This window comes from Saimiri boliviensis, chromosome 16 (genome assembly GCF_048565385.1).
Source record: "Saimiri boliviensis isolate mSaiBol1 chromosome 16, mSaiBol1.pri, whole genome shotgun sequence".
Classification (NCBI taxonomy): Eukaryota; Metazoa; Chordata; class Mammalia; order Primates; family Cebidae; genus Saimiri; species Saimiri boliviensis.
Window position 1 is genome coordinate 12,152,851 of NC_133464.1, and position 16,114 is coordinate 12,168,964.

Below are 16,114 nucleotides of genomic sequence, written 5' to 3' on the forward strand. Positions count from 1 at the left end.
GTCCCAACACCATTTATTGAATAAACTGTTATTTTCTCTTTGTGTGTTCTTGGCATCTTTGTCTAAAGTCAATTGGCTGTAAATGCATAGGTTTATTTCTATGCTGTCTATTCTGTTCCATTGGTCTATATGTCTGTTTTTATGTTAATACCATACTGTTTTAATTACTATAGTTTTGTAATATAATTTGAAATCAAGAGCTATGGTGCCTTCAGATTTGTTCTTCCCGAAGATTGCTTTATTTAACTGGGGTATATTGTGGTTCTATGTGAATTTTAAAAATACTATATTTTTCTCCAAGGTGAATGTGTATTCTTAGCACTTTTGTTGAAAATCAGTTGGCTGTCAGCCATGGAACTTTTGACAGGAATCACAATAAATCTGTAGATCACCTCAGGTAGTATAAACATTTTGACAATATTTATTTTTCCAATCCATGAACATAAGGTATCTTTCCATTTATTTGTGTCTTCAATTTTTCTCATTAATGTTTTATAGATTTTGATGCAGTGATGTTTCACCTCCTTGGTTAATTTTATTCCTAAGTATATTACTTTTGACATGACTGCAGATGAGATTGTTTTCTTTTTTCTTTTTTTTTTTTTTTTTTTTGAGATGGAGTTTCGCTCTTGTTACCCAGGCTAGAGTGCAATGGCGTGATCTCAGCTCACCGCAACCTCCGCCTCCTGGGTTCAGGCAATTCTCCTGCCTCAGCCTCCTGAGTAGCTGGGATTACAGGCACGCGCCACCATGCCCAGCTAATTTTTTGTATTTTTAGTAGAGACGGGGTTTCACCATGTTGACCAGAATGGTCTCGATCTCTTGACCTCGTGATCCACCCTCCTCGGCCTCCCAAAGTGCTGGGATTACAGGCGTGAGCTACTGCACCCGGCCCGAGATTGTTTTCTTAATTTCTGTTTTGGTTACTTCACTGAAGCAGAATGTTTTCTTACAGAGTCTCCACACTTCATTTTCATGCACTCTTTAGCAAATAATACATGCTTAGCCCAGAGACCCTTAGAGTAAAACCAATAACTTACATGGAGTTTACAATCCTTGAAGGTTAGCCTACTATATACAAAAAAGGTCAGGAAAAGTATTAACTTTTTTGACACATGAATATACAGTTTGCAAAGAATTGTGAGAGTGGTATGGTTTAGCAAAAATCAAACTACATTATCAATAAAATAATGGGTTCAAATCCTGGTTCTGCTGCATACAGAGTGGGGCTGGTCAAATGACAACCTCTGAGTTTCAGTTTCTTCATTTTAAAAAGTAAGAAAATACACTATCAATCCACATTTACTGGGAAGTACATTACATATTTTAAATGCTACATAAAAAGGAGCTACCATTATTTTTATTCATCAGATCCCGCATTATAAGCTAGTAGAGAAAGCATAGTTCAACTGAGCTTTTAATTCCTAATAAACATGAAGCTGCTCATCACTGCAGATGCAGAACAAAGATTTCTATAATTGCTGCAAAAATGCATGAAAAATTTTAAAAGTGGAATTGCACTTTTTAAAAGTACATAGAAATGCTAATGGATGAAAACCCATGCTATTTTATCTTTAGCATATGATATTAATGTATACCATGCAACATGAAAATTGACTTCCAGTGAAGACTAGACCCTTTTATTAATATTCCCTGAGGTTTGTGGGTCCATCTTCTGAGTTTGAAGAAACTGGACAATAGACATATGTAGAAGCTTTTCACCATTTTCTTAACCGTTTTTTTAATTTAAAAAAAAATTGTAAAATCATAGATGAAAGCGGAATGAGACATTAGAAAACACTAAATTTAAATCTCTCATCTAACCCCAAATTCAATTCATTTCAGATGCTCATTTGTTGAACATCTGCTATGTTTGAGTCTATTTGACAAATTGTTGCCATAATTATCTGCCCTAGACCTCAGTTGAAAGGAAAAGAAAATTGTTATTATTAACAAACAGACCTGACATATGAATGTGATTATTTAGACCTTACAATATGGGAATTTTTATAATAGTTTATACTAATTAACAACTATATTTCATAGATTGTTGGGTTCTATGGCTTTTGCCATTTATTCATCCAGTTTATGAAGTTCCTGCTGGGCGTAGTGGCTCACGCCTGTAACCCCAGCACTTTGGGAGGCCAACACAGGCAGATCACCTGAGGTCAGGAGTTCAAGACCAGCCTGGCCAACATGGTGAAACCCCATCTCTACTAAAAATATAAAAATTAGCTGGGGATGGTGGCACATGCCTGTAGTTCTAGCTACTTGGGAGGCTGAGGCAGGAGAATTGCTTGGACCCAGGAGGCAGAGGTTGCAGTGAGCCAAGATTGCACCACTGCACTCCAGCCTGGGTGACAGAGGGAGATTCTACCTCAAAAAAAAAAAAAAAAAAAAAAAAAAAAAAGTTTCTATCTTTCCAACCCTCATGTAAGGTTAAGGACAAACATTGCAAACGGATCTACATTGGAAATGCATATATAAATAATGATTTTAACACATAAATCTTTAACATTTAAAGTACTACCAATTCTTTTATTGTATAGGAGCCAATGGCTTTGAAATTCTTGGAGACAAGTGGTTTTATTTTGCTGTGAGGAAACTGGGCAAAGTACAGAACATGCTGACATTTGTGAGAGACTTGTTGACGCTCTAACAATAACATTGGTTGTTGACACTTTAACAGTAACATTGAAAACCAGATTGAAGAGGGGGAAAAAGTTTATCTATTCTTGAAAATTTAATGGCTGCAAAGGTTAGAACAATACATCTAGCAGATGTGGACACCAGGAAGTCCCTAACTACCCAAGAGAATGTCATCTGCCACTGTGGCCCACCAGAATTCACAGGCAGTGTCATGCCCCACAGGAGAATCTCCTTCCCTGGAGAGGGAGGCAGGTACAGAGAGAGACCCATGACTGAGGGGAGAACGTTCTTATGTTGCATAGTTGGAATCCATGCTTAAAAGCAATCACTATTTTCTATCTGAAGTTCATTCACATGTTGACATTTTTAGAAAATTGTGGCAGAATAAAATCCTAAAGACAGAATTTATTAGAAAGAGACTCTTAAAGTTAGAATCCGATTCAATAAATACCAAAAGGTCAGATTAGCTGTGGAAGCCTTAATTTTTTTAAAAAAGTTCAGATGCTCTAGATCCGCAGGAAGAAATCTCTGGCAGTCTTTTACCTTTATTTTCCCGTATGCATGTTCTGTTTTCTTGCCATTTTGTTTTTCTCAGTCAGTTTATAATTCTCGAAACCTTTTTCCCCTAACATAATTCTATGATTGCAGCTTTATTTTTATATCCCATTGCTATTTCTGATGCTCATCTACAAACATAAGGGGGAAAATAGAGCCTATAAGCTCCCACACCTCTTTTTCCTGTGCACTTAATTCAGCCTCATGAACATTCTCCAGGATCATGACTCTAAATTTGTGCTTCACCCCCAGGCATTGCCAACCCTAAGCAAAGTTGGGAAGAATATATACGTGTCCTTACTTTTGCCGTGTGTGTGATGACTCCTCAATAACCTTCTCAATAGCACATCTGCAGCCAATTGCATGCACATTGGGATGCATTTAAGAGACTGTGTCATTGCTGTGATTGACTGAGGGATAAACGACCTTAGCCCTAAACAGGAATGTATCAAAGTGGGAGAATATGGTTTAGTTCAAGATGACCAAGGTTCCTCCTTAAGTCATCCACTGATGTGTCTTCTATGCTTTACCACCAGCATCTGATATCAATTGAACAAGCTCAAGCTGACGAAAGAAGAGATATTGAAATATGAGTGGCATACATAAGCCGTCCATAAAGAATGAAGTTCCTGAGAGTCAGTGAATACATGGTAACCAGTTTAAATGACAAAACAGTGGCACAGAATGTGTTTGATGGTTTTATTGTTTGTGGGGAGAACTGGTTTTATTGTTCAGGGAAAGTAGAATTTTCTAAATAAGATATCCCACTGTACATCATAGAAGAATCAAGTGTAAAAGTATGAATAAAGTTTCTATAATTCAAGCCTACTATAATGAAAAATAGTATTGACAGTGGTATTGCCTAATTTAAATGTTTATTACAGATTGATAGAAGTTAAAACATAGACATAACTTTTGCTTTTTCAGTAATAAAAATTATATCCTACGTATTTCAAGAAGCTAGTCATGTGTCATCAAAAATATTAGAGATCCCACTTTAAATGAAACTACATTTCCTACAAAATCCATCATGATACTGCATTAGTAGAGTTTAAAAATCACTTAGAAATTTCAGGTATTGCTACCAGATTCTCAGGCAGGTACTGAGCTTTTCAGATAAGACAGGAATTTATAAAGCAAAATTGCAGGTTTTCTTGTGAAGTTACCAGTTTCTCAACTCCAATTTTAAAAGTTATGCCAAAGAAAGAATCATTTTGTAGAAATAAAGTCAAGATGAAAATGTTGGGTTTTGGTAACATTATATCAGAATTTTTCTTTTTAATAGACAACTAGTGAAAAGGTCATAAAAGAAGAAATCAGGAGACTTGCGTTTTTGATCTAGATGTGCCACTATCTTTTCTAGGCCGTATCTTAAATTGCTTTATCTTTCAAATGAAAGAACTAAAAAAAAAGATACATTTACCACATGGATCTGAAATGTAATGCTTCCATGCTAGTTTGTCAAATTTATGTATATGTAAAGCCTGCAGGTTTTAGTTTCATTGCTTCTAACCAGTATTCCTTTAAACTGTGTAGGCAGAAGATCAATGAAAGAGAGATAAAAGATACAGAATGATGCTGTTTGTCCCTGATATCAAACATCAGATGAATTCAAATAAGATAAATGCTCTCTAAAGACCTCTATGCATGTATACACAGACAGACAGACAGACACACACACACACACACACACACACGTTGGTCTAGTCTGCCTACCATAAAAATGACAGCAGCCCAAAATACCAATATGAAAAGGAAGGTTTGCAGCAAGACCAGCCACCTAGCAGCCCTGAGGTATGGCTGGGAAGGCAGGAGTTATTGAGGCTCTCAGGTCACTAAAGGAAAGGATGCTAACCAAACGTTTTCTTGTTTACTTGTAACTACTGTGTGCTTTTGAATTGTGCTATCCGAACTCCAGAAACAGGTGCAGTTGCTTCAGGACAAGTGCAGTTGCATCTCTTCCAAACACTTCTCTGTTTTAGAGGATATTTCTTTCTTTTTAAAGGATCAAAAAGTGCCCATGAATTTGAATCTGATGTCTACAAGTCACTGCTTACAAAGTAATATGAAGACCATCAACAGGGAAAAGCTTTGGGGAATAACTTAGATCTAAGTAGTACTTTCTATTTTTTAAAATTTTATGTATTGATTTTTCCTTTCAAGAAAATGCAGGTGTGACTTTTAAAGATTTATCTAAGCCTAACATGTCATGATAAAAAGGAAGGTGACATTTAAAAAGCTATAAGTTGTTCTTGAAAACAGGAAACAAATACACAAATAAACATGTAATCATTTTCAAAAAAAAAAAGAAAATGCAGGTGGAATATACTTAAGCATTTCCTTTAGTTTCTTTTGTTAATGCTTTGGCAATCCACAGGGACAAATTTTACTAAATAATATGGTTCTATCAAAAGATTCCATTTTCCAAACTAATGTAACTGTAAGCCCAAAATCTCCTTATATTTTTATAATTTTCTGAGGAGGGGAAGCTGAACAATACAGTTTAAGGTCACACTGTGGTGTATTTTTCCAGTTGTGGGATTTGGGGAAATAGACCTGAGTGGTAAGCAGCCATTAGAAATAAAGCAGTTAGATGAGAATCAGAAAGTAAATTGGGTGTGACAAACAGGACAGTTGGTACATGTCAGGATGCCCTTTCATGCCCTGAACATTTCAGTCACACTCCAATTGTGTCAACAGTATTGTTTTTGAGGGGGTATGTGTGTGTGTAAATGAGTCATGGTGGTGTACGGGTGAATAAACACACACAAACACACACATGTTTTGTGGATGAAGAACAACCGACAGGATTGAAAGAAGTAAATAAAATGGATTTACTTGGTAGGGGTAGGGACCATGTTTCAACATATTTGTGTCCCCTATCCCACATATTTACATTTAAATGTATTATTGAATAGATAAATGGACAGAATGGGAATGGATGAATAAAAGGAGAATGTCAATTAAAAGAGCTAACTTAAACTAATCCATCCAGAGACTTCCCTTGGACCTAAATAAGACCAACACTCTCAGGATGGCAAGAATAGGAGCTAAAAATAAAATTTCACTTCATCTGAGCCTTATTATATTTTAGACTTGCGTGAATGACTAGAGAATATTGATGTCATTGGGTTACTTCTGTCTCATAACACAAAGGTATGAACATAATGATCAACTATATGGCACTCTTCATACACTGCAACTTAGATCGGTAATTAGGAAAAATTTAAAGACTAATAATTCTCTAAGCATACCATACAGAATATAAAATTCTACAGATTTTATAAAAATGATGAAATACTCCAGAGATTGGTGTCTGTTCTAGATCATAATGATGTTCAGAGAATCTTAGTTTTATTTAAAAAAGAAAAAAAAAAAAAGGATCTGAGTACCCAGAGGACAGTTCTTCCTCAGAAAAATATAAAGTAAAATTGGAGAATTGTATTTGTATCACCGGAGATTAAGTTACATAAGTAGTCAGGCTATATGTGTTTTCAGATGACACTTTAATGGCAGTGTGAACTTTATCAAGTTACTGAATTTCTCTGAATCTATTTCCTCTTCTGCTAAATAAAGAAGCCAAGCACATGTGTCTGGGGCCGGCTGTCTGGCTGTTGTCAGTGCAGGTCTGCGGTCACGGTGAGGTTCCAAGTCTCAGTAGCTCTGCTCGCCCAGGGACAGTGATCTGGTCCCTGGCACATGGTGTGCGGGAGAAAGAAAAGGGAGAACAGGGAGAAAGGAAGGCTTCTGCTCTTCCAGCCCCTTAAAAATCATCTTAGTGGTTGTCAACTTGACCCAATATTTAAGTTAAAAAAAAAAAAAAAGTAAACAAAGGAGGAAAGGGAAAAGACCAGAAGCCGCTCTCAGCAGGAGCACAGGCCCCTCCTGGATCCCAGGCTCAACCTCACTTTAAAGATGAGATTCGAAGATTCGTACCAGAGTTTCCACAGCAGCCTCGGCTGCCCGACCCTAGCTGGGTGCGCAGCTGAGCTGCGGACTGCAGGGACCTGGAGGGGGCTCGGGCCTCCGCACATGCTTCTTTGCAGCCTCTCGCCCTCCCAGCTATGTCTCCCGGGGCACCACCTGCATGAGCTTCTGACACAGGACGGTGGTGGAGAAGATGCCCTGGAGAAGCCACTCGGGCTCAGTTCCTCAATTCCTCATTTTAAGTGTGGGAGCCAAGCTGCAGAGCGCTGGCCATGCTCCATTCACTTCAACCAGCAAATCGTCAAATCACAGTAACAGACTGATGTCTTCTTGCTCAAAACACAGCCAATTGTGTCATCACCTCTTCCCACCCCTACCTGTCCATACCCACTGTGTGGAGTCTCATAGGGTACAGAAGAAAGGAAACTGTGAGAAAAAGAAAAACAGGGGAGAAGGATTGGAGGGGAATAGGTGAAGAGGAAAATTAGATTCCAGGACAGCCTCCTTCATGACACTTCCCCTGTGCAGTCTGGAGTAAGCACTCTGAGCCTAAATGACGCACTGCAGGAATTGAAGGTTACACAAGAATTGAAATGTCAATTCAGGAGTCATTACCCATCTGTACCCCACGGTTCCACTCCCCCACAGTGATATGGACTGGCTCACAGGACCCTGAATTATCCCTATAATGTAGTTAGTTTGAATTTTTCAACCCCAGTCCAAAATCAGGATCAATATCATATCATGCATTTCACAAGAAAGCGAATACCCATGGGAAAAAAAGGGCTCCATATCAGCAAGTCATACACTTACAATTTTTACATATAGCCTTTTACATATCTCCCTTATTTTCTTATTTTAAATTGTGTCAATTCACATTTATCTCAAAGGCAACCTTAAAATGACATTGTCACACCAGTTAGAATGGCAATCATAAAAAAATCTGGAGACAACAGATGCTAGAGAGGATGTGGAGAAATAGGAACACTTTTACACATTGGTGGGAGTGTAAATTAGTTCAACCATTGTGGAAGATGGTGTGGCGATTCCTTAAGGATCTAGAGACAGAAATTCCATTTGACCCAGCAATCCCATTACTGAGTATATATCCAAAAGATTATAAATTGTTCTATTATAAAGACAAGTGCACGGGTGTGTTCATTGCAATACTGTTTACAATAGCAAAGACCTGGAATCAATCCAAACGCCCATCAATGATGGACTGGATACAGAAAATGTGGCACACGTATACCATGGAACACTATGCAGCCATGAAAAAGGATGAGTTCATGTCCTTTGTAGGGATAGGGATGAATCTGGAAACCATCACTCTCGACAAACTGTGACACAAGAACAGAAAACCAAACACTGAATGTTCTCACTCATAGGCGGGTGTTGAATAATGAGAACACATGGGCACATGGAGGGAAAACATCACATACTGGGGTCTATTGGGGAGGGTGGGGGGCTAGGGGAGGGACACTGGGGGGTGGGAGGTTGGGGAATGATAACATTGAGAGAAATGCCTGATGTAGATGATGGGGGGATGGATGCAGCAAACCACCATGGCATGTGTATACCTATGCAACAATCCTGCAAGAGCTGCACATGTACCCCAGAACTTAAAGTACAATAATAAAAAAAAAAGACACTGTCAAATGGCATTTCCGAAATGCCAGCATAGTTTTAACTACCAACTCTATGCTTACAACTTGGAATTCTCTTGGTTTAGCCCCGACTCTGCCTCACATATCCAACAGGCTGGACACAAAGATAAACTTTGGCTTACCCTTTGTCTCCTATGTTGAAAATGTCTAGAAACAAACTTGACAACTACCTTCCATATTCCCTATTTCAGTAAATGGCACCAACATTTTCCCAAACACTCAGACTAAAAATCCGGTGACTACAGCACTCTACTGCCTAAAACCATCATGAGCTCCTCATTGCCCTTAGAATAAAACCTGGGTCTGCAGGACTGTAAAAAGCCCTCAAGTTCTCATTTCTCTACCAACTTTCCCTTTTACCAAATCCTTCCTTACTTGTGCATTCTAGTAATTTCAAACAGAGTCTGGTCCCATGCATAGATCCTGTCCCTCTGTTCCTTCTGTTAGGAATGGCCTTCTCATCTTTCTTTACCTGCAAGCCTATTTTTTAGGATCAAACCCATGCACAGGTCAGGCACAGTGGCTCATGCCTGTAATCTCAGCACTTTGGGAGGCCAAGTCAGGCAGATCATGAGGTCAGGAGTTTGAGACCAGCCTGCCCAGCATGGTGAAACCCCATCTATACTAAAAACACAAAAATGAGCCAGGGACAGTGGCATGTGCCTATAATCCCAACTACTCAGGAGGCTGAGGTAGGAGAATCACTTGGCCCTGGGAGGCGGAGGTGGCAGTGAGCCGAGATCATGCCACTGCACTTGAGCCTGGGCAACAGAGCAAAACTCCATCTCAAAACAAAAAAACACGAGTATTATGATCCAATCACCTCATACAATGCATGAGGCCTACATCACCACCACTGTGAAGAGCCACATCACCCTAATTAAAACATCCAACAGACCTCTCCCCAGCTTTCTCATCATCTGTTTGGCACACAGAGGCCACTCACTAGTTGTGAGCTCTTTTATTACCATTGTATTGGTAGCGATGATAATGAAGAACACGAGCATGTATAATGGATAATAGAAAAAATAACCTCAAGAGAATAGTGTTCACAAAATGTTTGGGAAATCCTCTGGAGCACAAGAGATTATCAGAAGAGGGAAATCCTTCTGCAATGGGAATTAGCAGCAGGCTTTCCCCAGTCAGTCTGGAGAAGCCTTTGAAAAGTTGCACAGTCATAATTAAATGGGGCAGCTCTTTTATCTCCCTTTGCTGGCAAACTTTCAGGAGACCAGAGGAGTTTCTATCCATCTGCATGCACCAATCAGGCAGTCAAACTTAACAAGATGTATCTGTGTGTGTCTCTACCTTATGGATTATCAAATAGAACTGGACTGAAAAATCCGTAACTCCATTTTTGCTAAATGATACCTTTCACATAGATTTCTCACAGCTTTCTTTTTCTTTGTCCTATTACATTATGCAACATATGCATTGCATTTCGACTGCAAACTCCATGAAGTCAAATATCATGGTTGTCTCCTTCACTGGGTAGAACCAGGAGTCCAGGTGTCACCCAGTCCCTAACAGACAGTATCTGCTCCATAGTGTTTACAGTCAAATTTGTTTATTATTTATTTTTTATTAATTTTTGAGACAGAATCTTGCTCTGCCACCCAGGCTGCAGTGCAATGGCACAATCTCCGCTCACTGCAACCTCTGCCCCCCAGGTTTAAGTGATTCTCCTGCCTCAGCCTCCTGAGTAGCTAGGATAACAGGAGCACACCACCATGCCTGGCTAATTTTTGTATTTTTAGTAGAGACTGTTTCACCATGTTAGTCAGGCTGGTCTCGAACTCCTTACCTTGTGATCCACCTGCCTTGACCTCCAAAAGTGCTGGGATTACAGGCGTGAGCCACCATGCTCAACACAGTCAAAAATTTTTGAATCTATTAAGTGATATTCAATTACAGACTATACTGCAGAATAAATTGAGTATAAAACCTGTCAAAGGATTAATGCACGAAATAACTCTGCACACTGTATTACCCTGTTTTGTAATAGATTAATATAGCTGTCCTAATGGTAACTGTTCATTGTCAACAGCTCTGCTAGTTTTATAGTCTGAGTTGAACTGAGTAGCTCACTAGAGCTAATGGTGCTCCTGGGTGAGGAATTACACCAATTTTAAAAGAGTGGGTGCACTCTTGTCTCTAGTCTTTGCCAACTTCGTGAATTCTCTGGAGGTTTTCCAAGCTACTAGTAGGAGCACTGCAAACATAACATACTTTAAAATGCACATTCAGTTTCTTTTATAGTGTCTGCGAGAATTAGAAATCTTGAAAACAGGGAAATATGTATTTTTATTTTTTTATTCCTTACTTTTTAAATTTTTGTGGGTATACAGCAGATCCATGTATTTATGGGGTACATGAGATGTTTTGATACAGGCATGCAATGTGAAATCAGCACATCAGGGAGAATGGGGTATCCATCTCCTCTCTTTGTAACACAAAGCATTTATCCTTTGTGTTACAAACAATCTAGTTATACTCTTTACATTATTTTAAAATGCACAATTAAGTTATTGACTATAGTTACCCTATCATGCTATCAAATAGTAGATCTTATTTATTCTTTCTAATTGCTTTTCTTTTATCCGTTAACAATCTCCACCTCCCCCTCCAGAAAAACAGGAATTGAAAGAGCCCTTACCTGAACAGAAGTCATCAGAATATCGGTCGTAGACAGCTCTGCAGTCCCTTTCGTCACACTCACAGGTGTCCCCGTGAATATCTCCCCAGTCCCCAGTCGGATCAACATCGTGGCAGGAACATTCACCACACACACAAGTCCCTGGGTGGGAAGAAGAATTTTAAAAGAATCCAGTCAAGAAAACATGAAAGAAAGCATTTCACATATTGCTTATCATTTTCTGTTGCTTCCTTTGTACTTAAAAAACACATATATTCAGATAAAAATATTCTAAAAAGGAAAAACACCATCTGATATTGATAGTAGAGATTCCTTAATAAATAAAACAAGTTTTTATCTGTGCCTACAAATATGTGAGTTGGTGGAATGTGTCATTAGTATTGTGTTAGTTTCCTTCAAAGATAATAGTAAAACAATTTATATAGGTTATAATCCCTTCCCTCAAGAAGCTTGCAGTCTATTTGGCAAAAGGAAAGCTAATTAGAAAGAAAAATGAGCAAACACTAAAAGCAATGTGCGAAAATTTTGTAAACTAAGACATGAATGCTATAAGCATTTGGAGGAGAAGATCAAGGAGAGTTGGAGTAATTAGCAGTGGATGGACTGGAGATATAGGAATTAGAGGAAATGTCCTAGGGGACATTGGTGGCAGAACTAAGGGAAGGTCAAGGAAAGAAGACTAAGCAAAGAAGGGTGGGGATGGGCATAGGGTCCCTCCAGTGCATGTTAAGAAAAGACTAAGAAGTAAGGTTTGCTAGATCAGACGAGCCCAGATTACAGAGGAGGTCAGATTGAGAGATATAAACTTGGTCAGTTGCAGAATTGCAGAGGGAAATGCCCAACTGTAAATCATATTTACTTTGTGTGGATTATCAGTCACTGTCTTTAGGGCAACCAGCTAATCATTTGATAGAAACATAAAGTTAAATCCTTTTCTTACCTCTTACATCAAAATAAGTATCAGTTGGATTAAAGAGTTAATTGTACAAAATATAACCATAGAATATGAATTAAACTCTTTTTATTCAAAACTACCAAAACACAATTAGGATTAAAGATTTAAATGTACAAAACAAAACCACAGAATAAAAATTAAACTTTTTGTTCAAAACCTCCAAAGCACAATTACTAAAAAAGGAAATTGAAAACTTCCTTAAAAGTTGAAAATTTTGGTTGGAAACAAAATACTATGAAAAAAAAAAAAGACTGATAAAGGTGAAACAAGTAGTTAATCTGTTTCTTAATCTGAGACTTGTTTACCTGGCTGTGTTCAGTTAGTAAAAATTCAAAGAGCTGAATGATTATGTAGACTTTTTTTGGTATTCACACAGTAATTCAATAAATTATTTTTAAAATGTAAAAGGAGGTGGGAAGAGACAGCATGGGGAGAAATGACAGATACAGGTGAGGGGACGGAAGGCAGCAAACCACACTGCCATGTGTGTACCTATGCAACAATCTTGCATGTTCTTCACATGTACCCCAAAACCTAAAATGCAATAAAAATAAAATAAATAAAATAAAATAAAACAATTTAAAAAGACAAAGAACGCTTTCAAAAACATATAAATAAGTCTTAGGATTCTATATAAAAAGGATTAATATTCCCAATCTGAAATAGACAAAAGCAAAGAACAAAAGGGAATTTCATACAGAAATTACGATAAACGTGAAAAATGTTCATCACTCAACTGACTACTCCTGGGCAGGTAGCAGTGGGAGATCTTCAAAACAATTGTGATTGGCAATTATTTTGTATGTCAGATTGTCAGAGGTGAAAAATATTGCTTGAATACAAACTTGTTAAAGGTGTGGGACAATGGACATTTTCTTGCTCTGAAGTGATACACGAAATGGTACAACTTTCTGGGTAGTGATTTTACAATATGCACTTTTTTTTTTTTTTTTTTTTTTTTGAGACAGAGTCTTGCTCTGTCACCAGGCTGGAGTGCAGTGGCACGATCTTGGCTCACTGTAACTTCCGCCTCCCGGGTTCAAGCAATTCTCCTGCCTGAGCCTCCCACGTAGCTGGGACTACAGGCATGCACCACCATGCTCAGCTAATTTTTGTGTTTTTTAGTAGAGATGGGATACTTTTTATATCAGTGTTATTATTTAGCTTTATAGCTCACTTTAGTTAATGTACCCAACAGAAAGAAAAAGTACATGTAAGTATGTGTTCAGAAATATAAAATATAGTTGTATTGACATTTTAAAAAAACTACTAGTGACCAAAATATTGATCAATGGAGAATGAGCGCAGTAATGGTACACACATATTATGGACTACAATGCAATCACTGAGTAATATTTAGGTTTTTGCTCCATAAACATGGAAAAATAAGCAACATATATCATGAAATAAAAGTGTAAAATTACAAATCAGCATGTACAGTATGATTCTATTTTTTTTTTCTTTAGTAAGAAGGAAATACAGGGATAGGGCAGCCACACAAGTGAATTTTAATAAATAAATACAGACTGAATGCTCATGTACCAAAATGTAAAAGGAGGTTATACCTGGATGTTAGGCTTATGGGCCATTTTCTTATTTTTCTGTGTACTCTACTTTAGTATTTAGATTTTTGAAAATGGATATGCATTGCTTTCATAATAGGATAAATGGGTTTGGTCAGGAGGAACAGGGACCAGGAGCCACACAGATGTGACAAAGCAGCAGCTTCTCAGCCACGTATTAAAGGGGTCCAATACGAAACTCAGTAACCAGGTGAGCAATGGACGACATTTGTTCTGTTAACAGTTGTGTCTGCAACATTGGTTTTTTTGGCCCTTGAAGGTGGGGATAAAGGAAGGCAAGATAGGTATGTGTGGGAACCAGAGTCTTTCTGTTACCTAGGGATGCAATGATACAGAAATGCTTTCAAGGTAGACAGGAGTATCATCTTTTAAGAAAAATTAAAAAAAAAATGACTCATCTCAGCGCCCACTTCTGCCCTATCTTCAAGTATCCCTGATTCTCAGAAGCTGAGAGCCTCACTTGGGCAAGCCGCTTCTCATTCTGCCTCTGCCAGATCTCCAGGTCAGAACGCTCCAGGACAGGGAAGTGGGAGGCAGGAGGCTTAGAGTATGTTTCTGAAGGACGCGTCTCCAACAGCCAGCATAACTCTGCTGCAGAACCTGATTTAATCCACAGCCCAACCAATTCCATTTTCTACCTCTGTCTCGTTGACAGCTGAATAGTCATTTTCCACAGTACCACAGTTCAAGCTTCATATACTTACAAAAGGTGAGTGTGAATCCCACTGCATAAAAAGGACTTATGCAGAAAACACAGCCTTACATATGAAAAGAAAGCATAAGGTAAATTAGAATGATATATAGTAAGATTTAGTTCCCATAAAGAGAGGACTTTATGATTTTGCTCTAAGTTCCTGTATTTTTTTTATTTATTTTCTCTATGTAAAGAAATGTGGCACATTTTACTTCTCCATGTCAATTTCTAAAAGATGGTATGCTGTGGTTATTAAAATGCATCATTCATTTATAGAAATGAAAAAAAGTTTTCCAGCTATCTAGATTTTTATAGTTTTAAAGAAGAAGAATATTCACTTTTTAATTTCATCGAATAGGCAATAAAAAGTTTAGGATGGCCCTCTTTATCATTACAGCAAAGGGAAAATTAAGTATTTTCAAGGAATTTTAAAACTATGTTTAATCTGTTTGATTTGATATCAACAGTTACTTAACTACCTTTAAGTTACAGTTTAGCAATATTAATGTATTTGTTAAACTCCTTTGTAAAGTCAGTCTACATTTCATATGGCTATTGGATACATACTTTCCATAGCTATTGTGTTCCATATCACATTTTTGTTATTGTATACAAAAGTTAAATTAGTCCATATCAATTCTGCATTTCAACCAAGCCTTCCATTTACTCATAATTAAGACAAGAGTGTTTTCTGAATGCTCTCTGGATAATTAGATGCTCATGCCGTAGTTGGTTCTGTTAGTCAAGAGACATTTAACAGAAGTATCTACAAGAATTGCCTTTTATCTGTACTGTGCTATTTCTGGAGGGCCGCCAAAGAAATTATAGTCCCTAAGTTAACTGTTTGTTCAGTGAAGCTTAAAGAATGACAGCAAGTTTCTTATCTTTTTCTTCTCTACTTAATAAAATACAAGACAGAAAAGACTGTTGGAATAGTAAATGTTGACTTATATCAAAGTAAATGATTAGAAGATAACTTCCTCCCCACTAGAGGAAATACAGAGAAAAGAAGCGTTAACAATTAAAAGCTTTGTTTGCCTCCCCATTACGTAGTAACATGTATGAATGACACACCTCTGTTACTGCAGATTTTGCCATCTGGAGACGTGCATCTTCGCTTGCTTTCCCAGGGGGTGATATCGCACTGGAATTCACATTTATCTCCATGCCAACCAGCCTTGCAGTAGCAGTTTCCACAGTAACACTTCCCATGGCCTTCACCCAAAATGAATTTTATACAGTGAGGAAAAAAGCAACTTTCACAAGCAGAATTAACTTTCTATCTCTTTGTGATCATTTTTGCCTTCTGAAATAATGTCAAAGCTCTACATCCCTTGCCCAAAATAATCAAATTATACAGCTTTCTCCAAGCACATCATAGTTGTGCTTATACCTGCTTAATTACACAAAAAGAGCAAAGTGCCCTTT

At 37.8% G+C, this 16,114-nt stretch overlaps 1 protein-coding gene across 2 annotated transcripts in view; it reads right to left on the minus strand.

Annotated features, from left to right (window-relative positions):
• ITGBL1 (integrin subunit beta like 1) overlaps positions 1–16,114 on the minus strand; it is a 260,806-nt gene that overhangs the window by 128,510 nt on the left and 116,182 nt on the right. For both annotated transcript variants that reach the window (XM_039473177.2, XM_039473178.2), the window contains exons 5-6: positions 15,761–15,901; positions 11,455–11,595 (exon numbers count right to left, since the gene is read on the minus strand). In XM_039473177.2, the coding sequence (XP_039329111.1) occupies positions 11,455–11,595; positions 15,761–15,901 (282 nt within the window). The remainder of the gene's footprint in view (positions 1–11,454; positions 11,596–15,760; positions 15,902–16,114) is intronic.